The sequence below is a fragment of the Rhea americana genome, unplaced genomic scaffold, assembly GCF_003343005.1.
Source record: "Rhea americana isolate MKP2758 unplaced genomic scaffold, rheAme1 scaffold_413, whole genome shotgun sequence".
Classification (NCBI taxonomy): Eukaryota; Metazoa; Chordata; class Aves; order Rheiformes; family Rheidae; genus Rhea; species Rhea americana.
The window spans coordinates 4,141-29,307 of record NW_028186550.1 but is presented as its reverse complement, the minus strand read 5'-3'; the positions used below and the strand labels follow the sequence as shown (position 1 = coordinate 29,307).

The following is a 25,167-nucleotide window of genomic DNA, read 5'->3' as shown; positions in this document are numbered from 1 at the left end:
GAATCATTATCCTTTGACAAAAAAGTCTAGGTTAGGTACCTCAACAGCTGCTATTCCTTTGGTAGAAGAAGGCAGTAGCTGTGCTCTTCTGTGGGCGATGGAGACTTCTCAAGTATCCACTTCATTGTGAGGGAGTAGCAACAGGATTTTTTTGTTTTGTTTTATTTTTACTGTCTGGTTTAATTAAATGCTTGTTGGTAGCTGCTCATTTTTGCAGGTAGACTGCATTCCCTTGCTCATGGTCAACTGAATCAAGACACTTGTAACTGCATAGATCCATGTCATACAAACAGCATCAACGATGTCCTTAATAACCCCTATAAAGTCTCAGCAAGTCACTTGTGGTACTMGAGTGTGCTGTGAGAGATGTCTCACTCTGAGCTTCCTGCTCTGAGAGAAGATTTGTGTCCTCCCCCAACCTCCCCTTGGCAGAAAGGGTAAGTCAGATCTGGTAGTTTACTCATGTTGGATTTGTGGCCAGTGTTGGTCCTACACATTCATGAAGGGCCCTCAGCAGATCCATCAGCTACTTGGAAACTCTCACATGCTGTTTGAGAAGCACTCCGCTTCTGATTGTGGYGCCAAGGACTTCACAGTCCTTGAACTCAATCTTCACTGGAACAGCAGTTACTGAGTATTCTGGAGAGGATGGTACCCAGTCCAAAGTAATGAATTTCCAAATGTCTGATTGAGCCATCACATCTTCTGTAAACGTGCAGGATTTCACCACACTGTCTCCTCCCTGTTTGGCTGAGTTGTGTTCCAGCATGCTTTCCTTGCTGCCAGATATGTGGCTAGGAAAAAGGAAGATTGCAGACTGAGCTGTGACCCGAGCCCAGTGAGTGATCTGTGCRTTAGATAGTCCTGGAATAAAAAGATGATGAAATGTGGTGGATCATTTCAGCATCTGCCAAAAACAGTAAGCTATTACTCCTCTGTTAGAGGTAGTGAGAAGAAACCAGGAGGAAAAGTGTGTGTTCTGTTGGCAGCAGAACTCATTGCAAAGTTCAGCAGAAAGCCTGGATGATTCTGAAAGTTCTGGGTGAACGAAAGAAGTGTGTTTTTCCTCCCACAGGGCTGCCTTCTTGATTCTGGTGGTTGAAAGCCACTTCTTGTCAGGGGAACAGAGTTGCAATGACATGTAGGGACGTTCCTTTTTTTCCCCACCCAAACTGCACGTTGGTGTCTCCTGTTTAAGTCCAGCCTCAACACTACTCTGTCAGCTTTTCCAGAATGCTATAAATACGTCAAAYGTTAGCATCCATCCATTTCCGTGTCTCATTGTCATGGAGCTCTGATGCAGCAGGTTTAAAGTAAACACAAGGAAATGCTTTTTAAAACGAGATGTTGCCTTGCAGAGTTTATTGCAAATGGGATCTGTGGAGGCCCAAAATAGAAAGTGGTTTGAAAGGAGATTTGGCAAATTCAYGGCAGATTTGTTTATTAGAGTCTTAATAATGATAGTCCCAATGCAAGCAAAGCCATTCTTCAGCTCTTGATTGCTATTTGGTTGGATGATATGCTGAAGAATAATCGTCCTGTGTCAATGATGTTTCCTGTATTCTCTCTCCAGGTGTCTGTTCTTGGTGTCARTAGGAAACAGGATATTTGAATAGATGGACGTTTCATTTGACTAACTGTGGCAGTTCTTAGCTTTGCACAACCTAAGAAGATGTTTTGAACTGTTCACTAGAACGCATGAGCTGTTCTGCTGGGGGGGATTCTGGCAAAGCTGATGAAAGCAATCAGGAATTTGAACACGTGGGTTCACAGGAACACTCTGTACTTCGAACCAGAACTTGCAAGTGAGTGGTCTTACCGTGGAGTCTTAGATCTTTCTTGTCCATTATCTATCCCAACCACACAGCAATATTTTSGAATTGATTTAATCAGCAGAATACTTGTTCTCTTTAAGACTGTTGTGTTTRTCAATGTCATTGCCATTAGGTTTATCATAGTCATCTTGCATCGTAATGCTCTGTGGCCAAAGCTTGAAAGCAGTACTAAAGTATATGTTGTTGAAACTGGATGCTTTTGGTTTATCTGTAGAGCACGTGTGAGCAGAACGGTAAGTCCTCTTCCCTATGTTTTCGTGGACTATCGCTTGCATTGTCCTGTATCAGGGAATGCCAACATGGATTCTTTATACTCCACAGTTGTTCCCAGGATCTTTTTCTGCCAAACTAAAAACTATAAAGTGTGACCTCGTGGTTCCTCGCAGACCTGTGCAAAGTATCTGAAGGTGAATTTGAGGAGTATCTTAGTCCTCTGTTAAGTACATTTATAAATATACTTTTTCTATTCGTCTGAGTYGCCTGCCCTTTCTGCTGCTTATTGTTGTAAGGTCTGCTGTCTTTTCATACAGGTGTGGAAACTTGGCTGAGGTGTATCTTTGAGAAGGAGGTATTGTTTAATGTTCAGAGAAGCAGAAAAACATGTTTATCATCTTGGAGGGATTCTCACCTGCKTTCAAACCTTTACAGCTTTTTTTAGATGCCTTTATTTCACATTGTTATTCTCTCTGTTGACCACCCTAAAACACATATTAGCTATCACACTGATATGAAATAAGCTCATTCTACAAACTTTGCCCACTCTGTAATTAAAGGAAATGAATGGAATAACGGAAGTTTTCATTGATGGAAATTGCTGAGAATCGCTGAAGATCACATCTTCTGTAGTTTCCATTTGTAACTGTGGGGATTGTGCTTATCTACCACTCTGAAATAAAAGTGCAGCTATGTTTTTAGACAAAAATAAGAGGTAATGACTTTGAGCTTCAGCTGTAGATATGATTCCCTAAACTTCTGCTTAAGTGAGTTTCAGAAGTGGCTACCTTCTCTACCCAAATATTTCCTGTCTAGTTCTGAGTAAACCATTTGTACATGTGAATTTGTCATCTCTTCAGAAAGAAGGATGTAGAGAAGGTATTGATCATCCATCACCAGTGAAGTTATTTCAGGCTTGCTTCTTCATTTATATAGATGAGAGTTATGCCCAGAGTAAGCCCCGATAGATTGAAATACTGAGCCTTCTGCTTCAGGGCTCAAAATGTATCAAATTTAGCATTAGAATGACTCTTAACATGAAAGTGGGTTGATGCTATATCTTACAATTCTTGTGTCTTCCCTGTAGCGTCTAGTTAAAACCTGCTTTGGGGACCTGATGCTCCATCGTTTCTTATTCTGCCTGACCATTTATGGACTCTCCCTCTTCTTTCCCCCCTTTAGATTTTCACCCCTTCTCTGCAGGGATATCATTCATGATTAGCCAGTACGGATGTGAATGCTTTTTTGCCTCACCTCATGGTCTTGCCCTTTCTTGCATTTGATAATGTTGACCTCACTTGGGCATGAGGAGCTGCGCTATGATTTTGTCCCTCTGATGTTAGCAGTCAGCGTCACCTCTCTCTGTGCGAGTGCTCTGTCTGTGCAGTGCAAAGTCATATTGGTCTTTTTTCCTGACTCTGCATTGCCCACTCAGGATTATTTTGCCACGTTTTCYTCCTCTCAGGACTACTTTTAACATCACGGGCTTTCCTACCTTTCTTTGTGCCGCTGTCCAGAATTCCCCCTAGTTCTGCCTTAAGTTTTTTCAGTTGTTCTGTGTCTGAGTATTAGCCCACATGGGTTTGGGGCTACACTCTAGTTATAGTGTAACAGGGGTTATTTCTGTCCCCTGACAAAATTCTTACATCTTGTCATCATGTGTTCCTTTGGGATGGTGCCTGGTTCAAGATGCAAGCTACAGAATAAACAAGGAACTCTTTCAGCTTCTGTATGCTTAGGAGAAGAGATGCTTTTAAAAATATGAGTTAACTACATGAGAACATCTCGGAAGAACAGGATAAGCCAGATTATTTGGTCAGGTGAGATAYAGGAGAAGGCAAGGAAGAGGATACTACACACCACAGAACAGTTATGTGAAGCCTTCTAAATTAGTACTTAGGTCACTTCTGATACCCAGCGTCCTTTATGATAGCAGTCTGTTGGTCGTGCTGTGGAGAGGTGTGTTTGTGATATAGAGAGCTCTCAAAGGTTTGCTGCTGTGCCCCACGCCTTCAGTTTCAGAGGTTTGTAACTTGCAGAGTAGGGGTGATTGACTTTTTGGTGTCGTAGTTATTGCTAGCAGCCTTATGGGGGCTTGTTTTACTCCAACAGTGTTCAGAAGAACAGTCAATGCCATATTCGTGCACCGTGTAACACTRATTTTCATTAACTTGCGAGTCTCTTTCTCATTTCCAGTTGTCATCTTCTAAATGGATTCCAGTGAGTTTTCGGGATCTTTGGACCCGCTGTCCTTGCCTGACAAACCACTTATTGGTGATCTCCCTGCTGACATGGAGTTTGGGGAAGATCTCCTGGGCTCCCAAACAGCTTCTACCCAGGAAGTTTCAGTTCTTCAGCCCCCTGACTGGGATCAGCCCAAGCAGATGACTGCAGATGGGGACTTGGACCTTCTAGTGAAAGCAGACAGCCTGTCTGAACTAAACAAGTCAAATGATCTCGATCTAGATAAACCTAGTGTCTTGGACATGCTGGAGAAACCTGGAGTCTTAGATGAGCTAGATAAAACTGCTGACTTGATGGAACTGGATAAATCGGGGGATCTGGATGGGCTATATAAGGCACATTCTTCCCAGGATGTGGAGGATGGGTCAGGGGACTCCTCTGCCCTCACTAGGGAAGCCCTTGTTCCAGAAACGTGGAAAGAAGGGGAAGATGCACCAAAAAGTGATTCTGGAGACCTAAAGGATGATGGTGCTGCTGCTATTCCTGCACTGTCTGATGACAACGCCCCTGAGTCGCCCCCRCAGCCTGTTCCTGACTCAGAGGAACTGAGCAGTGCCCCAGCCACAGAAGAAATCACAACACAGTCCTCGAGTCTGCCAGTGTCTCCCCCACAGCTCAGTCTTAAACAAACCAAAAAGACAAGGTTGAAGGCACCAAGGAAAAGCTCACCTCTGCAGAAGGAAGGGCTGGCAGTGGAACCGGGGCTAGAGCTGAGCCCAGATAACAGTGCTGCAGCCTTGCCCCCTGAGCACATGGATGAAAACCAGACAGAGGAAGAGGATGATAGCGGGAGCAACTCTCTTAAAGAGAGCAGCATACTGAAGGCACAAGAAGCTTCACCATCAGCAGGTAGGTAGTTATCTCTGCAGAACCAGCTTCCTTTTGCTCAGTGGGCCACCCTGCTGCACATCTCTGAAGTTAGAGGCTGTTCTGAGCTCCARGTTTTTCCATTCTCCTCCACCATGGAAATTGTCAATGCTGCTGATAGGCTAGATGTGAGGAAAGTGACTTGCTTACAGGGAATAATAGTCTGGAAGCTGCTCCATTGGCGCACACGAGCTCCTGCACTGACTTTCATAGTTTTAACGTTGTTTTTCAATGATTGTGTCAACTAGAATCACGCCCACTCAAGCTGCTYGAGTCGTTGTGGGAACTGAGTGTCACTGGGAGAAGATCTTTCCAGTAGGCAAGGACTGGCCATACTTGGGAGAGGTTCAGTCTCCACAGTCAGAACTAKTTGGAGGCACTGTTGCAGCTGCCCAGCATTCTCCCGGACCTTGGAGACCCTTAAGGTCTCTACCTTAAAGAACTTTCTCCCAGGCTTTATGTGTGGCCGTCTAACTACATTTCATGGGTTTGGAAGCTTTTGTGTGTTTGAACACCAGCAGAGTGGTGCTCACTAGCTGGGACTGAGGCTTCCTAGGCAGACAGGCCCAAAGAGTAGCTGCCTTTCAGCAGCATCTTTCCTCTTCTGCTGGAGAAGATCAAGGTACTGGAGTCAAGCTTTTTTCATTTATTGCAGGAGAAGGCTTGTCTGGGAAGGGAAGCGAACAGCCAACTGAGAAGGTGAGGAGAATGCAGTTGAGTACGTACACTACAGGAGTATTGAGGTTGTCTGTCTGTCGCCAAACGTGGTGACAAACCCTGCCTGTCTCTTTGCCCCTTTGGGCAGGAGTGTGCATGTTTCCTGTGACAGTGGTCCCTGTGCACTGCCACTGTGCCATACCTGTGGCTTCGGTATGTCTCTCCCTGCCACCCCAGGCTAGAGCATCATTCTCATAAGCCTGCTTCCCTCCTCCACCAGTCTAGCTAACTCTTGTCGGGTATCCATGGAGTTATATCTGTTTTCAGCCTAGCTATTGTGAAAGCAAAGCCCAGAAGTTGGAACTCCACCATGATCTGGGATGTTTATCTATAGTTATCCCAGCAAATGGTTAGCTTAAGTATTTTCTGAATGTCTTCTAGGAGCAGAAAAGAAGTGAACGAGCCAGAAGATCAGAAACTGCCAGGCCTGAAACTGTGAACTCCTCTGAGAGCAGTGAGTAATGAGTGCTGGCTAAAGGGTGGTCCGTTTTTTCAGCTAGAAAGCAGGGCCCGGGTCCAGTGTGAGCAGGCAATTTATGATGAGAGTAGGATAGACATAGGAATTCTTGAGTTTTCATGCAGAATTTTCTGTTATGCAGGGCAGATCCCTTCAACCTTGTGGATCTTCATATCAGGGTATTTGTCTTACTTTCTCAGGGGACTTAGGATGAAGAGAGAGTTGGTAGTATTTTTACAGTGGTTTGTAGATACGAAGCACCAAGTAATAAGATGAGAATCTGGGGACGTTCCCTCTCTTCCATTTCCTCAGCCAGGAACTTTCTTCCTTTGTCCCTATGCCAGCAGGCTGTCTGAAGAAGGGTTGTATTTTGGGGACTTTCCTGCCGAAGTACATGAAGTCTTTGTCCTGTGAGATGTTGAGTGTCACACTGCCTTTCCCTAGTACTTGTCTGTTGCTCCTTCATTGTCTGCCTGTGCTGGAGAAGTGGCTGGGGAACTAGCTTGTTCCCTTTAAGGTCTGTTGGTTCTTGGAGGGATTTTTGCTATTAATGTTCACACTTCAGGCTTCTGCTCAACCTCCACTTCCTAGAGAAAAATTGTACCTAAGTCCAGTTTGCTTAAAGACTTCCTGGCTCACCTCCAATTCCAACAGAATATCTTTTAAGGGTCCCTTTATCACCCTACCCAGGAAGATACAAAACATGTAGTAGGTATCCAGAAAGGTGACCCCAGAAAGCCCTGCCATGTCTCTTGTGACTGAGGTTTTATCTCAGTCCCTAATGGGGAATTTCGGTGCATCTTCTCTCTGTTCCTTTGCAGTTCCGGTCTCCGATGAAGACTCGGATGCAATGGTGGATGATCCTAATGATGAGGATTTTGTTCCTTTTCGTACTCGACGCTCAACCCGTATGTCCTTACGTACTCAGGTGGCTCAGCGAGCCGCCCGCTCCACTGTTACCAARATGACTTGTGCCAACTGTCGGACCCCGCTGCAGAAAGGCCAGACTGCCTATCAGCGTAAAGGACTCCCTCAGCTTTTCTGCTCCAGCTCCTGTCTCACCACCTTCTCAAAGAAACCACCTGGCAAAAAAATATGCACCTTCTGTAAAAAGTGTGTGATCGTTCCCCTTTCCTCAATGTTCCTGACCCTCGTGCTTGTGATCCCCTTCACCTGTCCTAGAGCTGTACCTGGCAGTCGCCATTCCTGTGACACTCATGCTTCTTTTGTCTGCCACATCACTCCAGTCCTACTTCCCTGTGTCTTTCTCCATACACTGCAGATCCCATCCTCCTTACTCCCGCTTCACATTACTGCCCTTCCCTGCCTGTCTCTAAGCCTAATGCACCTTATCCCTGCCTCCTCTCAGAGCAACCTCGTGCATGTTACTCCTTCGGACACTGCTCCTCTGGGTCTGACAGAAGCTGCTATAAGACGGCTTCTGCCACCCTCTTGCACTGCAGCCTTGCATCACATCTCATGGCAGGACTGATGTGTCCTTGCACTAATACATCCCTTCCTGATCCCTAGGGAGATCTGGAACACCAAGGACTCCGTGGTTGCCCAGATTGGTTCAGGTGGCTCTTTTCATGAATTCTGCACTTCTGTCTGCCTCTCTCTCTACGAGGCCCAGCAGCAGAGACCAGCACCTCAGTCTGCAGATGCCTCAGACACCAGCCGCTGCAGTGTCTGCCACAAACCCGGCGAGGTAAACAAAGTCTTTGTCTTTTCCTTGTCCAGGCTGAGGTACTGGGCTCTGCCTGTGACCAATGCAGGGCATTTTCCGGGTACTCTCATGACCTGAGRCCTCAGCCCCTGAAGTGGTTTGGGCTCTCTGCCAGGTTCTTTCTTGTCCACTGTGGTCCAACCCTCATTCCCAGAAATAAGGCTTCAGCTTGCCCCCACCCTGCAGCCAGTTGCCTCCTGCCGCGCTCTTCTCCTAACTGCTTTGCCAACTTTTGGCGAAGGAGGCCGGGCTGAGTACATAGCAGCTTCCAGGATGGCTCTTGCCCAAATTTGTTAGTGCAACAGCTCATCTTCCCAAAGGCCGTGGAAGTGGCACATGTGCATAGGAGGGAGGCCTGTGATGCTTTGAGGGAGTGACAGCAATGATGTTTCTGCAGATCCAGCATGAGGTCAGCAATGGGAATGTAGTGCATCGCATCTGCAGTGATGCCTGCTTCACCAAGTTCCGGGCCACCAAGGGGCTGAAAACCAACTGCTGTGACAACTGTGGACTCTATATCTACAACAAGGGCTTGCCCCTGGAGTACCTCTTCCATGAAGGCCAGCAAAAACGCTTCTGCAACTCCACCTGTCTCAACAGTTACAAGAAGGTGTGTGGAGTTAACTGCCTGGCAGGGAGGTCTCCATGGGCACACATCTCCTTTGCTCAGTTTTGTACAGAACACTGTACARTAGCAGACAGCCTGAAGCCTCTTGGCTTTTTATTGCTGACAAAAGATTTTAAGAGATTTCTGTGGGAAACTTTGAAGCTTAGGCAAGTATACTAATTCTGCTGAGGCWGTGACCACAGGGCCCATATTTCACCCAAGCACAGCTCAGACACTTGATAAGCTGGACTGTCCAGTGAYGTTAGTACATGGACTTAGCATGCATTGGCTTCTTTTGGATGTCTACCCAGAGCTTGGCTGTATCTGTTTCTCTGTGGCCTGAGTAGACTTCACTGAGCTGTCCTGATGGAATTGCCAGGCTTTGCATTCCTGCCAGGGGTCCCCAAGAGGACGTGCATACCCTTGACAATGTGAAGCTGAGGTGCCAGTGAGCAAAGGCAGCTTTTCTCTACCACCAGATACCTGAACCTGTGGTCTGTGAGCTTAGCTCTCACATCAGGTGTCCATGTGCTCCCAGCAGGAGAGCTGACCTGCGCTGGATGGAGTAATGGGGTCGGGGATGGGGAAKGCAGAGGACAGGACCTTGCCGAGTGTAATGGGCTCTCTGACGGTTCTGTTCYGCTCTGCTTGCAGAAAAATACTCGGGTCTACCCATGCATGTGGTGCAAGACGCTGTGCAAGAACTTTGACATGCTGCCCAACGTGGATCGCAGTGGCAAGATGGGCCTGTTCTGCTCCATTTGCTGCACTACCTCCCACAAAGTGAAGCAGTCAGGCTTGGTTGGTAAGAGCACCCACGTAGGGGGATTCAGGCAGCTCTCTGCTCTAACTCCTTCTTTTGTACTTTTGATTGTGATTGAGACTATAAGGAAGGCATGTTGCTCACATGGGAAGGTGTCTGGGGAGGAGTCCAGGGAGATAAGTGGAAAGATATTTGGAGRGGGAGGCACCCTTGCAGCACATAACTATTCTAATGCTGAGGGGTGGTGTCTGTTGAGAATGCAGGAAGCAATTTTAGTGCTGTACTGTGCTGGCATTGCCCTTTCCACTGCATGGATTACTAGGGTGTTCAGGAGTGGGAATGGTCTCTGTTGACTGGTGCAAGTRTTGCAGACTGTTTTGTCCAAATTTCTGTAGAGTCAGGATCACTTCTTTGAGCCACTCTGCTCTCCATCCACGTTTAACATTTCTGTCCTAGCAGAACTTGATGCTCTTAGTTTCCTGGAGTTTTTGTCCCTTCCTTTGTGGTTATAGCTTGACAAACTGAGGATGAGTGAGTAGCCTACATGCCATCCTCAGAATCCAGTCCCACGTCCTGTGCTGCTGCCCTCACCAATTCCTGTCTGTTTCATCAGGTCCCCCTAGACCCTGCAGCTTCTGCAGAAAGAGTTTATCTGAACCCTGCTATTACAACAAGACAGACCGGGTTGTCTACCAGTTCTGCAGCCCCAGCTGCTGGACCAAATTCCAGGTACTGAAACATCCTTCATGCTGGGCTGGGCCCTAGAGCCTCCTGCCTCTTTTCACACTTGGCAGAGGCTGCAGCTTCCTCAGGCTCCTCAGGGAGGGTCCGTAGGAAAATCTCTGTTGGAGCACCGGAGTTCCAGTGCTTGTAGTTGCCTGTTATTCGRTTTTAGCCTTACTTCTCCTCTCCTCAGCTGGATTAAGTCTGGCTATAGTTCTCTCCTGTCTGTCAGCTTACACCCAGTGGGAGTGCTGTACAGAGCTGTGTTGCRTGAGCGATTGTGGGATACAGCGGCCTTACACAGGCACAAGCCTTGCAAAGCACAGTGTGAAAAGGAGCAGAGCTGCCCTCTGAGCCAGGGATCACCAAGGAACAAAATTCTCCTAGAACATGTCTAGAAATTTAAAATCAGCAGGCCTGGATACATCACATCTGATAGTCCTTAAAGGCCTGGCTGAGAGTTTTTATCTTCCGGTGTAAAGTTTTAGCATATATGAAGTCTTCATGATATTCAAAGGTAATTTAAAGAACAAAGCAACATGCTGGCAGATCCAGGGAACTTAGGCCAGGACATATGTTGGGCAACGGAGAAAACCTGCAGAATCTAGAGATAGAGATTTAGTTAATGGCAGTTGTAGTGTTTTGGTTTTTTTTTTTTTTTGGGGGGGTTATTTGTTTTGGGAGGTTGTTTTTTGTTTTCTTTTCTAAATCCTTGATGTAATCCTTTGCTGAGATCACAAATCGTGTTGGTAAGGGTAGCTGAAGAGTTGTAGTCCTTCTTAAGACACTTGAATTATTGCCACCTAAAATCAGCATTGTAAAGTATGAGAAAAGCCATGCACAACCTGGATTAGGAACCATCTTACTGACAAATCTCGGGGCACACTTGTGGAAGAGAGACCCTCGGAGGAAGCATTTCAGGATGTTTTTTGGGGGATCAGTTTTAAGTCCAAAGAGTTCAACAGCTTCATCAGTGATCTGGAAATAAAGTCAGCGCAAGTGTGCTAAAAATTTTGCAGCTGAAACAAAAACTAGTGGAGTGTTAACTCATGCTCAGATCAGGACAGTCATAAAAAGCAGTTGCTTTGCTCGACAAGATTGGCTCCTCATAACGTGTACTTAAATATGGGTCAGTGCAAGATCCTACATCAGTCATACTCAAGTAATGTGGGGTGCAAGGCCTATAAAGTCGGGATTTTGAAGAGGCTCCAGGATTAAAGCAGATAAGCCATTTGGCATGAGCTCCCCATCTTAAAACTACAGAAGGATTAGTTAAATTATTGGARGTACTAACAGGAGAACAGAGAATTAAATTTTGAGGGCCAGGGAGCAAAAGGGCTACTGAGAATACTGCACAGGKAGGAAGGATATTCATCTGATGTCCACATTATTTTTAATGTTGAAGAAAAACTGGAAATATGCTGGAAAAAAAAAGCYACAAAAATTACKTTGGGGCTTGAAAAATGCAGTACACTTGCAGAGCACCTTATCAGAGGTTATCAGAAAGAAAACCAAGAAGATGACTCTATTAATAAATACATCACTGGGGACAAGACGCCAAGTGTAAACTAGCAGAGAAAGGTGAGATGAGAACAACTGCTTGAATTCTGAAGTTATGTTACTCTGAAATTAGAAACCAGGCACATGTGCTTCAAGAGCTTTTAGAAAAGGTCTAAGGAAAGATAGCAGAATCCCCATCTCCTGGTGTTTTCAAATCCAGAGAGCTGGCAATCTGAAAGCTTGCTTAACTGACAAGGCCTGAACCCAGCACCGTGGAAGCGAAGTGGAATTACCCGAGCCTCTGTTATCTGGGAGCCTGGCGCGCAATCTGATGGACTGACTCTGAGCCACTGACTGCGGGAGCAAGGGCAGGGTGAGGGCTGTGAGCGGTGGAAGAGGCAGGATGAGCAGCGGCAGTGCAGAGTAGGTGCTCCCTGAGCTCCGGACGCTCCCTCCATGCACTGTCTTTGTGTTCTGCAGCGCACCAGCCCGGAAGGTGGGATTCACTTGAACTGCCATTACTGCCACAACCTTTTCAGCGGGAAGCCGGAGATCCTAGACTGGCAGGTGAGGCCTTTCCCTCAGGGGCATGTTGAGGCTGATGGCAACCCTGGGGAGGACTGCAGAGCTTCTTACTTTCCCGGTTCAAGAGTTAAAGCTCCTTCAGCACCAGCTCTTTCAACTGCTTAGTTATAGAGACATGGCTGGAAATCRTGCACTCAGTTTGCTGTCACGTTCAGTGGGAGGTCAGGAAGGCAGAGCTAGGGCAGGAGGAAACCTCCTTTTCTGCTAAGCTGCACACCAGCAGAGCTGAGGACTTGGAGACTGTCTCYTCAGCCCCACAGTCTTGCTCCTGCTGCTCCAGGAAGCGTTGGGACCTCCTGTCAGCCTGGCTGACCTGGCAATGGTCTCTTTGGCAGGACAAAGTGTATCAGTTCTGCTGCAAGGATTGCTGTGAGGACTTCAAGCGGCTGCGTGGGGTAGTGTCTCAATGTGAGCACTGCAAGCAGGAGAAGCTGCTGCATGAGAAGATCCGTTTCTCTGGGGTGGAGAAGAACTTCTGCAGCGAAGGTACTTGGGGAAGGCATGGGAGAGGCAGAGCCCCCCTGCCAGCCCATGCTGGGGGAGGAGAAGAGAGCATGGAGTGGAACAGAGGGGAGACTGGCCAGGCCCTGGGGCAAGAGCCTCACCATGCAGTGAAGGGAGGATTGTCGTGGGGATGGCTTGCTGTCCAGCCAGGCCCTAGGGCAAGATCTTTACCGTWCATTGTGTCCTTGGGGAGGGCTTTCTCACAGCTTTTCTCTCTCTGGGGGCTGGGGAGACAGCAGGTGGCAGCTCCGCTCCTCCTGTCATCATGCACTTCTACGCTCTTGCGTCTGGGCTGGCCTGACCTGGCCTTGCCCTGCCTGCTGGGTTCCTGCACACAGGAGGTTGGAGTCAGACTCTTCCTAGAAGCATGGAGGTGAGAGATGGCAAGTCCCCATGAGGTCCCATCTTATCCCAGCCCCAGGGGCCAGTGCTGGATTGTTCCCTACAGTGTGTTGCGTGTGCTCTGTTGTCTCCGCAGACCTGGATTCTGGTCATGTTTGGGTCAGGGAGGCCCCCAGTTCATCCTGGGAAGGTTTCACTCCTATTGTTTCTCCGCAGGGTGTGTGCTTCTTTACAAACAGGATTTCACCAAGAACCTGGGCCTGTGCTGCATCACCTGCACCTACTGTTCTCAGACCTGCCAGCGGGCGGTCACCGAGCAGCTGGAGGGCAGCACCTGGGACTTCTGTAGTGAAGACTGCAAAAGCAAATACTTGCTCTGGTACTTCAAGGTCAGTATTGGCACTGGCAGCTTGTGCTAAGTGCTGTGGTGGGCACGGCACCCAGATAAGTGGGCATTGCACTGACGAAGTTCGCGCTGCTGGAGTCTGGCTGGCACTGCTGCGGAGAACCTGGCACTGCTGGAGTCCTGCCTGGCAATGACGGGACACTGCTACGGGGAAGCTCACGTAGCTGGAGTCCCCAGCTGATCCTGCCAGAGCACTGCACTGAGGAAGCTCACAGTGCTGGATCCGCGGCTAGTGCTGCTGTGAGAAGTTCGCACCGCTGGAGTCCCCGGCTGGCACTGGCAGGGCACTGCTGTGGGGAAGCTCACAGCACCTTGCCATGTGCACCTTTCACTGGAGAGTTGTGTTGCACTCGGAGGGGGTGTGGTTAGTTACTCGTTGTTTCTCTCCTGCTGATGCGGGCTTTAGGCAGCTCGGTGCCATGCCTGCAAGCGTCAGGGGAAGCTGCTGGAAACCATCCACTGGCGAGGGCAAATCAAACACTTCTGCAACCAGCAGTGTCTGCTGCGATTTTACAATCAACAGAACCAGCCCAACCTGGACACGCAGAAGGGGCCCGAGAGCCTGCTGAACAGTGAGTAGGAGGGAGGGAGGGGACCTGCATAGCTCAGTCCAAGAGACACAGGGAAGACCGAACAGCAAGGGGTGGAAGCTTCCTGCCTGGGATTGGATGAGACGCTAGGGAACAATCCTGCACTGGCCCCTGGTGGGGAAAGGACGGAGTGGGACCTAATGGGGCTTCTCCATCTCTAACGTCTATGGTTCTATGACACACAGGGCCCAGACGGGAGGAGCCGGTGCCAGCGTGCTGCCTGTAGCTCACACTCTTAGCGAGGATACTCAGGGATTTAATGGGCGACTCCATCCTCATGTTGCCAGCGGAGAGCTCGATTTACAGGGTTAGGGGACAGCGTGGTTTGGCATGATAATCCACCTGCAGCCCCACACCACCTCCGAGCTGTGACCTTCTCAGATCTCATAAGCTAATCAGGATTGGGCCAGGTCAGTGCTTGGATGGGAAACATTCAAGGAAAACGCAGGGTGCTGCAGGAAGTGGTGCTGGTGATGCTGTAGGTGGGCTCTCCTCAATCAGAGCTGAATCTATAACGATCTTGAGGGAGCACTGAGCTGCTGGAGGCACTCTGTTTTGTGATGGTAGATTGAAGTCCTACCACTTCTCCAAAGATCCCTGGCAGCTTTGGGGAGTTGCCAACCCCGTGTCCCGGATAACCCGATTCTGCATCTGGAGTTCCAGCTGGAGAGGAGATTTTCACTGCCTGTTGCCCCATTTCATATCATTAACTTGAGCAATTGTTTGTGGAAGATGCAAAGTGCTTTGAGGTCCCTCAGGATGAAAGGTGCTCATAGTGACAGTGACAAGACATCGCTTGACCCTCGGACACTTGCTTAGTCTCGTTCTGCTTCRTCTTTCATAAACCAGGATCTTCTAGACAACCTAATCTGGTTAATAAGATGCCCACAGCTTATGGTGTGATTTGCTTTGGTGGCTCAAGCTGTGATAGGTACCGGTATTGCAGGCTCAGGGCTTTGCTGCCCCCGGAATTCCACGAGGTCTAAAACCCTGTCTAGGATGGACCAAGGAGGGGAAACCAAGACAAGGACCTTCCATGAGAGGCCCTGTTCCRTCTCCAGACCTTCAGGTTGCTTTCCCCTGACAGCAGAGGGCTAACTGCAAGATGAAGAAAGCACAGGATGTCAGGACTGCTTAAAGAGTGAGGCAAAGCTGCTCTGCCACAAGTAGCAGGTTCCCCCAACCAGAGGAACCCTGGCCTGCTATCCAAGAGTCGTGCTGTGTAAATGTGTGAGGCAACAACCAGACGTGTTCGAGTTGTAGCACACTGGAGTGACCTAGATGRAGATAAATTGTTGGTTTCTGCTGGCTCTGGGTTCCCAGAGAGAGAGTACTTGACAGGGAACAGTGTCTTGTTGCCCCAGTGGAGGAAGAGATGTTAAGCTTGTCTGTTCCTGTAGCTAGCCCAGTGATTGCACAGTCCTAGGCATGCTGTTGGATTTGTCCTCTTTGCTTTCAAGGCATGTCAGATCTGGGGTACCTGTAACGCTGCTTTTGGGACACAGGCACAGCAGGCATGCCATTACCTGCTGAAGGATGCATCTATTTCACACCCTTTGGCCATTACCTCTTGGAGCCATGAACCACAGGACTCTAAGTAACCCCTTCACCACAATAAACCACGAGAATTCCTTGACCACCCCCTTCCACCACATTTCTGGAGACAACCGAGAGCTTTTCTGTTTAGCATGTGGGGCATTGCCTATCACTCTGCCAGTGAGGCCTTTGCCTGAGCCCTGTGAGCCAGAAGACTTCAAGGGCAGCCAAGGAGATGACCAGCCACAGTGGTGAGTGCTTGGCTGAGCACAAATTTCAGGTTGCTCCAGCAGCCATGGAGTTCTGTAAAAGGAGCATTGTGGACATTACTGATGGTGCTGAGCCCTCTTTGTGTCCTGTCCCTTGCCTGTTGTGGGATGGCTGTGGATATCTTTGTCCCAGGACCCATGACATACTGGTCAGCTTGCAGTGAAAGGGTACTGGGAGCCAGAGCCTGCTGTCTGCTTACACGGAGAAGTTTTAAAAGAGTCAGCTCAGTATGCTGTGCAGGGGATTTTGGGGAGCAGCTCATCAGCATGTAGCATGGAATAGCTGCTGCCCAGTCCAGTCAGGGTCTCCTGTAAATCTAGTAAGCAGGCTTGCTAGCTCACCAGGAACTACCTGGCTTTCAGCCCTATCTTGGACAGAGCTGCGACTGCTTTCTTCTTTTGCTGCCAGTGGTTGCCTAAGATTGTTCATTCCTGTGACCCGGTAGTTGCTGCCAGCCTGGTGATCCTGAGACTGCTTGCTGGTGATAAAAGTGGCAGTTTCTTTAGTGGGAACAATGTCTGTGTCACAAGGTGATTAAGGAGCTTCTATTGCAGAACTGTGCCAAAGACTTCCAAGAGGAACTGGCTCTGCCCAGGGCCATCCAACTGGAGAGGAGAGAGGGCCAGAAGTCAGTAGTTAGTGCAGATGATGCCTCAACAACTCCTAGCTGGTTTTGGCATGAGAGCCAAGAACAAACTGCTGCTTGGGTGGAGGCCTGGATACATCGCGYGTGGAGTTCTGTTGAGGAAGATCATCTTGCCCACAGTCCTAAATCCATGGCTTGTGGGACACTGAACTTTACTTTTGTTTCCACTGCAGCAGAGACTCTGCTTGTMCCCTCGCAGCCTGTCTTTTCCTATTCAAGGTTTTGTCTAGGTATGATGCTTATCCATTTTGAASTGGTCGTGGGGACATCTTGGACCCACTGACAGAGTTGCAGGTGCTGTAGCTGAGTGTCCAGCTGCAGGTCAGGGAGCTTTCTTGGACTGGCATTTATCTGTCTCCCTTTGCTCCCCCCACCACAGCAGTCATCAAGCGAATCATGCTGTGCCTTCGTTTGCTGAAGGACTGTCTGCATTTCCTCAGGACAGAGGAAATTGCGTAGTGAAAATGCCTTTATGTTGGTCTTTTGGGAATCTGGGTCTTACCGGTGAAGAACCTGTTGCAAGGAGATGTGGAGGGACCTGCCGCTTCCTTTGGGTGCTAAGGCCTGCTGCTTTCTTTGCAGGTGTCTCCTTCATGCATGGCCCATAGTTAGTGCTGTAGAAGGCAATTCTTTCTTCTAGCCACAGAGGTAACCAGGGCTCACAGGACCCTTCGATAGAGGTGCTCTTTTAGCACAGCAGCATGTCTGTGAGATGAGTGCAGGTTCTCTGCAAACCAAGCAAGCTGGAATCATCATCTGAGCCCAGATGATACCATTATTAGGGACAGTAGGGTCTCTACGACGTGCGTCGTAACCTGCTGGTGATCTGCCCTTTCCTTAGGGCAAATGATCTGAATTGCCAGTGCTGTATCAAAGCTGTCTCTTTGCTTTCTGGGGTATCTCATAGCACTGCTACTAGCTCTGTCACCTTCTTCCTAGGGATCTCGAAGCACTTTGCCAAGATATTGTCGCTGGGAGATGGAGGCACAGGGAGGGGCCAAGGCTCGGTACAGCAAGCCAGTAGGCAGAGCTGGGAATAGAGCCCTGGATTCCCCCCTCTATGAGGGGCTGGGATTTCTCCTGACCTGCTGTGATGGGGATGGGGTGGATAGTAGGGGAGCACAAAATGAAATGGGATTGACCTGATTTTTGAGTTCTAGTATCTTCTGAGCTGCTAGGACTAGAGATTTTGGAATGACTAACTGTTCCTGGAGAGACACAGGACCAGTTTCTGGAGAGCTTGTCCCTGCCTCTGGCCTGTGGCTGCTGCCACCTCCAGTCCCAGCAGTGGGACCTATTAGCCCAGGAGCTCTCTAACTAAAAGTCATTGCTTTCTCTTACAGGTCAGACTTCTGAGCCAAAACCACCTGCCTCTTCCCCACAGAAGGCAGAGACTAATATGGTAAGGCCTTTTTGAGGTAGGAGTTCTCAGGATAGCACAAAGGGGCATCCCCAAAAGCGGATGTGTTTGCTGTTCCTCAGGGAGATATCATTCTCTTATAGCCTGTGTATTTTAAGATGGCAGTGACCTGAGCAGTGGGAACTGAGAGGGGCTGCTATGTAGGGCAGCATAAGCATATCACCTGCCAAGGGGKAGAATAACCACTCCCCAGGAATCAGACATGAGCACCAGAGCAGTCTGCCACCGTGGCGCTGGCTCGTCCTTGCACAGTGCTCCCCTGTGCCTGGGCACGGTGTCGCTGTCCCTCTCCCCTCTGTCGCATGGGGTGGGCGCGACTGGTGCCACGCTCCCTGCTGGCTGTTGCAAAGCTGGATGCCAGGATCAGCTTGTCAGTCCTTTGGCAAGATCTGACTGTGGGAGCATTTGGGCCTGRGAGCACTGAGCGAGTCTCAGACCTGAGCCTGTGTGGGGGGGACCACCAAGCTCCAGGAAGCACTTTGGCCTAAGGTCTGGGAGTGTCTCTAGTTGTACCCACAGCTGGGAAGAGGTGGTGCTGCCTCACCCGGACATCAACATACTGCTTTCTGCATTTCCTCAGTTGTCAGCAAAGACCTCCTCAGCCCAGATGTCTCCAGCTGCGCCGCCTCCCCCACCCCCTCCGGTTCCAGCCACCCCTCGGAAGAACAAAGCTGCTATGTGTAAACCACTGATGCAGAACCGGGGYGTTTCCTGCAAAATAGAAATGAAGTCCAAAGGATGTCAGACAGGTAGGGAGATAAGACTTGTTTCTGCTGGACTATAGGTGTGTTTCTGTTGGAGAGGCAGGCAGCATGTGCGTGCTCCAGACTGGGTGCGAGTCCAGCTTGAAGTGCGGTACAGCACCCTGGGTATTTGGCACCATGCTGAGGAGTGGCTGGGCAGTGCAGTGCACGCACTGCAGGGTTGGATGCAGGGAGCCCATGCCCATCAGCAGCAAAGGGAGAACTGCAGAGAGCACTGCAGCATTATCTTGCTTCCAGGCAACTTTTCTGCTCTTCCTGCATGCGGGACAGTCACTCCTCTTTCTCTGGAGATCGTCAGCTTGCCTGAGGGGCCGTCTGCCGAGCAAGTTCCGCTGTGTAGCTGCTCTTGGGCATGTGTGTAGCCTGTAGCATATGCAAGAGAACTAGGCCTCTCAAAGAGGCAGGTCTTGCACCTCTGGGTAAAGGCAATGCTTTTCTTTTGCCGGGGTGTGTTTGGCTTGCTGCTGCAGCTCTGCCTGTAAGCTATGGTAGCTGGAGAGGCAGTGGCACTGGACAGCTGTATGGGCATGGCAGTGCACAGCTGGACTGGATGGAGGAGCTGTTGGGAGCAAGCTCACTGACATACTTTTGCTCTTGTCAGAGGCTGACTGGAAGCCCCAGGTGATTGTGTTGCCAATCCCCGTCCCGATCTTCGTGCCTGTGCCTATGCATATGTACTGCCAGAAAGTACCTGTGCCTTTCTCCATGCCTGTCCCGGTAAGCGACACACTCCACCTGCTCCTGTTCTCTGTTACTGTCTTGACCCTGCCATGCCGCAGCCTCTCTTTGCTTCTCTGTCCATCCTTTTCCTCTGCCTCTGCTTTTACGGCAATCAGYTGTGCCAAAACCTCTTTTGGGCACAGCATATGTCTAATTTCTGCCTGGTGTGCTGCTGTCAACAGGTGCCTGTGCCAATGTTCTTGCCCACCACACTGGAGAGCACAGATAAGATAGTGGAGACCATTGAGGAGCTGAAGGTGAAGATCCCCTCCAACCCGCTGGAGGCTGACATCTTGGCCATGGCTGAGATGATTGCAGAGGCTGAGGAACTGGACAAGGCCTCCTCAGACCTGTGTGGTATGTTTTGCCATGGTTTGGTCTGGCCCAACAGCGGGGATTACATGGGGTTTGCCCACTCCTGGAGCCAGACTGTCTGCCCTTATTGCTGCTCCTGTAAAAGCCTTTGAAAGGCAGCAGTGAACAGTGAGTGCTGGCCTGCTGTTGAGGAGGCACCAGGRGACAAGTACCACAGCAGGGAGTGGTGTCTGTCACTGTCCCTTTCAAAGGTGCCAGTGCTATGGCACACATGCAGCACCATTAGTTTGTTCATATGGCCGTTGAGGCTCTTACTTAAAATGGAGCTGCCYCACAAGAAGACTGGGAATCTTGACCTCACACATCTTTTTAGTTGGGGGCTGCCTTCCCCAAGCCCTAGTAGAYTGTAGCTGGGGAGAGGACAAAGGTCCAATGTCACACTGTCCAAGGAAAGCTGGACAATGYAGCCATCATGAGACTGCTGTGTGAGGTTGCTCTGAGCACAGGAATGTGTCGCAGGGGGCCTGACTTTGTTTTCCAACTGTCACAGGGAAAACAGCCAGGAGAAATTTTTTAAAGGTGGGTTTCTTGATGTGCTTTTTTATTGCAGACCTAGTGAGTAACCAGAGTGCAGAGGGACTCCTGGAGGACTGTGATCTATTTGGGCCAGCACGGGATGATGTGTTGGCTATGGCTGTCAAGATGGCAAATGTCCTCGATGAGCCTGGCCAGGACCTGGAGGCTGACTTCCCTAAGAGTAAGAGCTTGGTGAACTATACATGCAGGGTTGCCTGTGCTGCAGTGGGGTCTTCCTGCTGCCCTCCACCCACCTTTGCCAGCAGCATTAAGAGCTGCACATTATGAACTCCGTCCCCATGTCCTCTGACTGACCAAGTCTGAGGACGGGAACTGAGAATCTGGCAAGTGATCGCTCACAGCAGTGGGTAGGAGATCATGGCTTTTGAACAAGTCTGTTTGCCTAGACTAATTGATCTGTTGTGGATACACTTCTCCAGAGAAAAGGGAATGGGCAGCTGACTTCAGTGTCATAAACAGCAGGGTAGAGGTGCTGACAGGCTTATGGGTGATTCCCAGGGATCCAGCAAAGCCTGAGAGAGTCCTGGACAGAGCAGGACATCTGGGAGATGGTAGCGTTGCTGTGCATGCCCTTCACAGGGCAGAAAGTGGAACTGAATGGCAGGAGCAATCAGGAACACAGCATTGCTGAGGCAGGCTGCTAGCAGTAAAGGACAGAGGAGTGGGATGCTTGTGCCAGGCTCTCTCTGGTGCTGGCAAATTGTCAGAAGGGGGAATCTGGGACTCTAGTTAGTTTGAGAAAGCTTAGCAGCTATAGATATATTGGGGGGGGGGCATGACTAAAAGTTCATGCCAAGCACAGGTGGAGGTTGTGAAGTGCTGRGTTGCTCGTTCTTTCCTCATCCTACTGTAAGAAGCAGGTGAGAAGGGTCCAAGATAGAGCTGTAACCTGAATTAAGACTCCTGCCCACCTTTTTTCTCTACCTGGGACAGAATGAGATGTCTCAACTGAGCCCTTTTTGTTGTGTTTCTTGTCAGACCCACTAGACATCAACCCCAGTGTGGATTTCCTCTTTGACTGTGGGCTGGTGGGGCCAGAAGATGTGTCCACAGAGCAAGACCTGCCTCGTGCTGTCCGAAAGGTAAGGTCTTAGTGGATGCTACTTGCTCAGAGCTGTGTGGGTTTGGAGTTGGAGATGGTATCTGGGAAATAATCCAAGGTGAAGCATGCTGGAGGCTTCAACGTGCTGGGGAGGTGCCCTCTTCCTTCTGGGCACACCTGGACCATGGGCCGCTTCTTGAAAGGAAATGATACTAACCTGTTACTTTGGAGGGGACCTGAACRCCAACAGGCCATGTGAGAGCTGGACGCTTCACCTGTGGTCCTCATAACTAAYAGGTCTTACTGACTCGGCTGTCAGCAGAAGGCTCTCTGGGGGCATGGACACTGATGTGCTGAGAGGGCGCTGGCTGTCAGCAGGTTCAAGGGGTGGCCAGGACTCTTGCATCTGTCCCAGGTATGTGCCCAGCCTCACAGTACACTTCTCTGCAGGGGCAGAAGCGCCTGGTGCTCACTGAAAGCTGTTCCCGGGACTCAATGAGCAGCCAGCCCAGCTGCACTGCGCTGAACTACTCGTACGGTGTGAACGCCTGGAAGTCCTGGGTGCAAGCTAAGTACGCAGGGGGAGAGACCAGCAAGGGAGAGGAGCTGCGCTTTGGTCGTAAGTGCCCTGTCTGTATGCAGTGGAGTTGCAGAAACCTCCCCACAGCTGGGCCTCAGGGTGTTGAGGTGCTCCTGGCCTTGCAGGCTGTTGATTGAGGCTACCTTGCTTGCTTCCACAGCCAAGCCCATGAGGATCAAGGAAGACATTCTGGCCTGTACAGCTGCTGAACTCAACTATGGCTTGGCCCAGTTTGTCAAGGAAATAACACGACCCAATGGGGAGCGCTATGAGCCAGACAGCATCTATTACCTCTGCCTCGGCATCCAGCAGGTGAGAGAGGGCTTGTTGCCCTCAAGTGCTCTGCAGCCAAACCTGGGGTTAGATATGGGGAGCAGAGGGGAGCTAATATCCTTTATTTTGCCTTTTGGGGACCCAGAGAGGTTCATTAGCCTCTAATTTTCAATGCCTCACCCCAACGTAGGAACCCACCTGGTTCAATCTTGGTTCCCAACCTTAGCTGTTAAGGTGGTGGCTATTTCCTGGCCTTGACCTTTCACGCACATCCTTGAGGAAGGCTGAGAGATCTCCATAAAGTCAGTCCCTTCTTCCAAGTCTGTTTTTTGGGGTGTTGAGTCTGCCTCTGCAATGCTGACTGTGCAGGAAGGGCTCTGTGTGCACCCTGGGCTTTCTGGGGAGGGTTTGTGCCCAAGGTGCTGCCATGTTTTTCTTAACTGTGTGTTCTGTCCTTTCTAGTACCTGCTCGAGAACAATCGTATGGTGAATATATTTACAGACCTTTACTACCTGACCTTCGTGCAGGAGCTGAACAAGTCCCTGAGTGGCTGGCAACCCACGATCTTACCAAACAGTATGTGTCTCCAGATTACTTTGAGTCACCAAACACACACAGTTTCTACTCCTAGTCTTGGCTCCTCCATTCTGACTGTGCTTCTCCAGCCTCTGCTCTCCTCCTTGGCATGGAGACCACTATCCTGYTGTGCTTTGGGGACATAATGAGCTTTTTTTTACCCACACCAAGAGCAAAGCTGATCTGGTTTACACCTCAGCAGCTTCTCTTGCCCAGAGTCAAGGTGGCTGGGAACGGAGCATGGCTGCTTTGTGTCTTGGTACAGCTTGAATCTTTACGACATTTCACAGCAGTGCCTCAGCCATTTGGCCACGAGGCCTCATGGCGCATGCCTGCTTGCATTCCCAGCACATAGGTGAGCGCTGCACGCTGTGCAGGCAGTGTTGGCCAGGGCTGCAGTGCTGTTACCTGTCTCACTTGTGAGCAAATTACCTTAGAGCTCTGCAGAGGCTGTTTGGGATGCTGTGATCTGGGCTCCCTCTCCCAAGGTGTCTTGTCCATGGTTAATCCAGCCTCTCTCTTCTGCATGTTGGCTGTTCCAAGCAGATGCCTTTGGCATCAAACCTGTATGTCTAGGCAGGAGCTGGCTATGTCCGTCCTACCTGCTGTTCTTCCTTTATCTSCCACTGAATGTGGCGGAGCACTGACCTCGAGTTCGCTCTGTGACTGTCTGTACAGATAAGCTGTTAGCGCTGATCTGGATTCTGATGGGTAAAACCTTCTGAAAGATGGTTCGTGGCTAGGTAGAGCYGACATCCAGCTCTGTGATGGCTCTGGAGAAGTAGCATCCTAGAACTGTTGTTCTTGGCTCCACAACACTGTGCTGTACATACAAAATAAGTGCTGTGAAGTACAACTCACTTGCACTGCTGAGCTGAGCTTGTTGGCTTGGGGTGAAGGGAGAACTCCAGGCCCACCTTCCCCAGGTGTAAGGAGCTGGATCCCAGGCAGGCACATCATTCTTCTAATTCCCTCCTGAAAGAAGCTAGAACCTGCACAGGGCCACCGTGGGTGTGACCTGATTGTTCCTCCGTGTGTTGCAGACACAGTTTTCTCACGTGTTGAGGAGGAGCACCTCTGGGAGTGCAAGCAGCTGGGCGTTTACTCACCCTTTGTACTCCTCAACACCCTTATGTTCTTCAACACCAAGTTCTTCGGGCTGCAGACAGCAGAGGAGCACATGCAGCTGTCTTTCACTAATGTGGTGCGCCAGTCCCGCAAGTGCAACACAGCCCGTGGCATGGCGAAGGTGGTGAGCATCCGCTACTACGCTCCTGCCAAGCAGAAGAAAGGCCGAGGTAGGGTCGGCCTAGCACCTGGTTTTCTCTCCCCCTGCCTCCCCTGTCCAGACCCAACTGTGATCCTGCTCTGTCTCCCTCTGCAGATAGCACTTCTGGAAAGCGGAAGCGTGAGGAGGAGATGCCAATCCTGGAGCAGCGAGAGAACAGGATGAACCCTCTCCGATGCCCAGTCAAGTTCTATGAATTTTATCTCTCCAAATGGTGAGGCTTTCTTTGGAGATTAGGACGTGTGTCCTTTGGGGGCTGCCTTTCAGCTCCAGTAGGACCCTGTGGAGTGGCTGCTGCTTTCCACACGTGCAGAATTAGTCCTTGAGTGGAAAGCCTTGCCTGGGGTCTGTACTGCTTATGCCTCATGGCTGAGGAAACAGTTCTCTAGTCACCTCTCATGAGGCATTGAGTGTGCATCTTGGTGCTCGGCTGGTGAAGGAGTTTGGGCCTGAGGGAGGTGCCTTGTCCTACTAGAGGCTGACTGATAACTGAAGCAAGTCTCGGCCATCCTTGGCAAGGGGGAGGGGGTGCTAGGCTTTCCAAGCCGCTGGTGGGGTGGGAGGTACCAAGCCCCGTGCTGCTCACCTTCCTCTCTCTTCACAGCCCCGAGAGTCTGCGGAACCGGAACGACATCTTCTACCTGCAGCCCGAGCGGTCGTGCATCGCCGAGTCCCCTCTCTGGTACTCGGTCATCCCCATGGACAGGAGCATGCTGGAGAGCATGCTGAACCGCATCCTGGCCGTGAGGGAGATCTACGAGGAGCACAGCCGCCTCGGGGGCCTCGAGGATGACATGGACTGAGCGGGGTGCTGCCGGGCTGGCTCCGCTCCGGCTCTGGACGCCTCGTCTCCCCGCCTCCGGCRGCAGAGCAGGGGCCGCGCAGCGCGGGGGGAGCCTGGTGCTGATCCCCGGGCGCAGTTGCAGCAGTGCTGTCCCCTCGTCGTTACCGGACTCAGCCATCCTCCCCCCTGCTCGCAACAGCGCRTGGCCCCTGCGGTCGGCCCTGCCTCTCGTCCCGGCTGCCGCCCGGGCTGCCTTCCCCGCGGCCAGGCCCCGCA

At 50.3% G+C, this 25,167-nt stretch overlaps 2 protein-coding genes across 4 annotated transcripts in view; one reads left to right on the top strand and one right to left on the bottom strand.

The window, feature by feature from the left end:
• ZMYM3 (zinc finger MYM-type containing 3) lies at positions 1 to 25,155 on the top strand. 3 transcript variants are annotated; one of them, XM_085314844.1, is made up of 26 exons: positions 1 to 437; positions 1,574 to 1,805; positions 4,245 to 5,141; positions 5,815 to 5,858; positions 6,258 to 6,330; positions 7,155 to 7,446; positions 7,864 to 8,041; positions 8,457 to 8,669; positions 9,321 to 9,471; positions 10,043 to 10,158; positions 12,133 to 12,219; positions 12,573 to 12,723; positions 13,300 to 13,472; positions 13,896 to 14,061; positions 17,875 to 17,933; positions 18,532 to 18,700; positions 19,317 to 19,432; positions 19,618 to 19,792; positions 20,361 to 20,507; positions 21,326 to 21,429; positions 21,840 to 22,008; positions 22,130 to 22,281; positions 22,705 to 22,819; positions 23,863 to 24,117; positions 24,204 to 24,321; positions 24,712 to 25,155. In XM_085314844.1, the coding sequence occupies exons 3-26, from the start codon at positions 4,259 to 4,261 to the stop codon at positions 24,908 to 24,910; spliced, it is 4,305 nt and encodes a 1,434-aa protein (XP_085170970.1). In that variant the 5' UTR covers positions 1 to 437; positions 1,574 to 1,805; positions 4,245 to 4,258; the 3' UTR covers positions 24,911 to 25,155. The 3 variants fall into 3 exon arrangements, with proteins under 3 accessions (XP_085170970.1, XP_085170972.1, XP_085170971.1); XM_085314845.1 differs by lacking the exons at positions 1 to 437; positions 1,574 to 1,805 and adding an exon at positions 1,903 to 2,270; XM_085314846.1 differs by lacking the exons at positions 1 to 437; positions 13,300 to 13,472; positions 13,896 to 14,061 and having other exon boundaries at positions 611 to 1,805.
• LOC146590258 (gap junction alpha-3 protein-like) overlaps positions 25,062 to 25,167 on the bottom strand; it is a 3,091-nt gene continuing 2,985 nt past the window's right edge. Inside the window, exon 2 of the mRNA XM_085314843.1 lies at positions 25,062 to 25,077. Coding sequence (XP_085170969.1) covers positions 25,062 to 25,077 — 16 coding nt within the window. The remainder of the gene's footprint in view (positions 25,078 to 25,167) is intronic.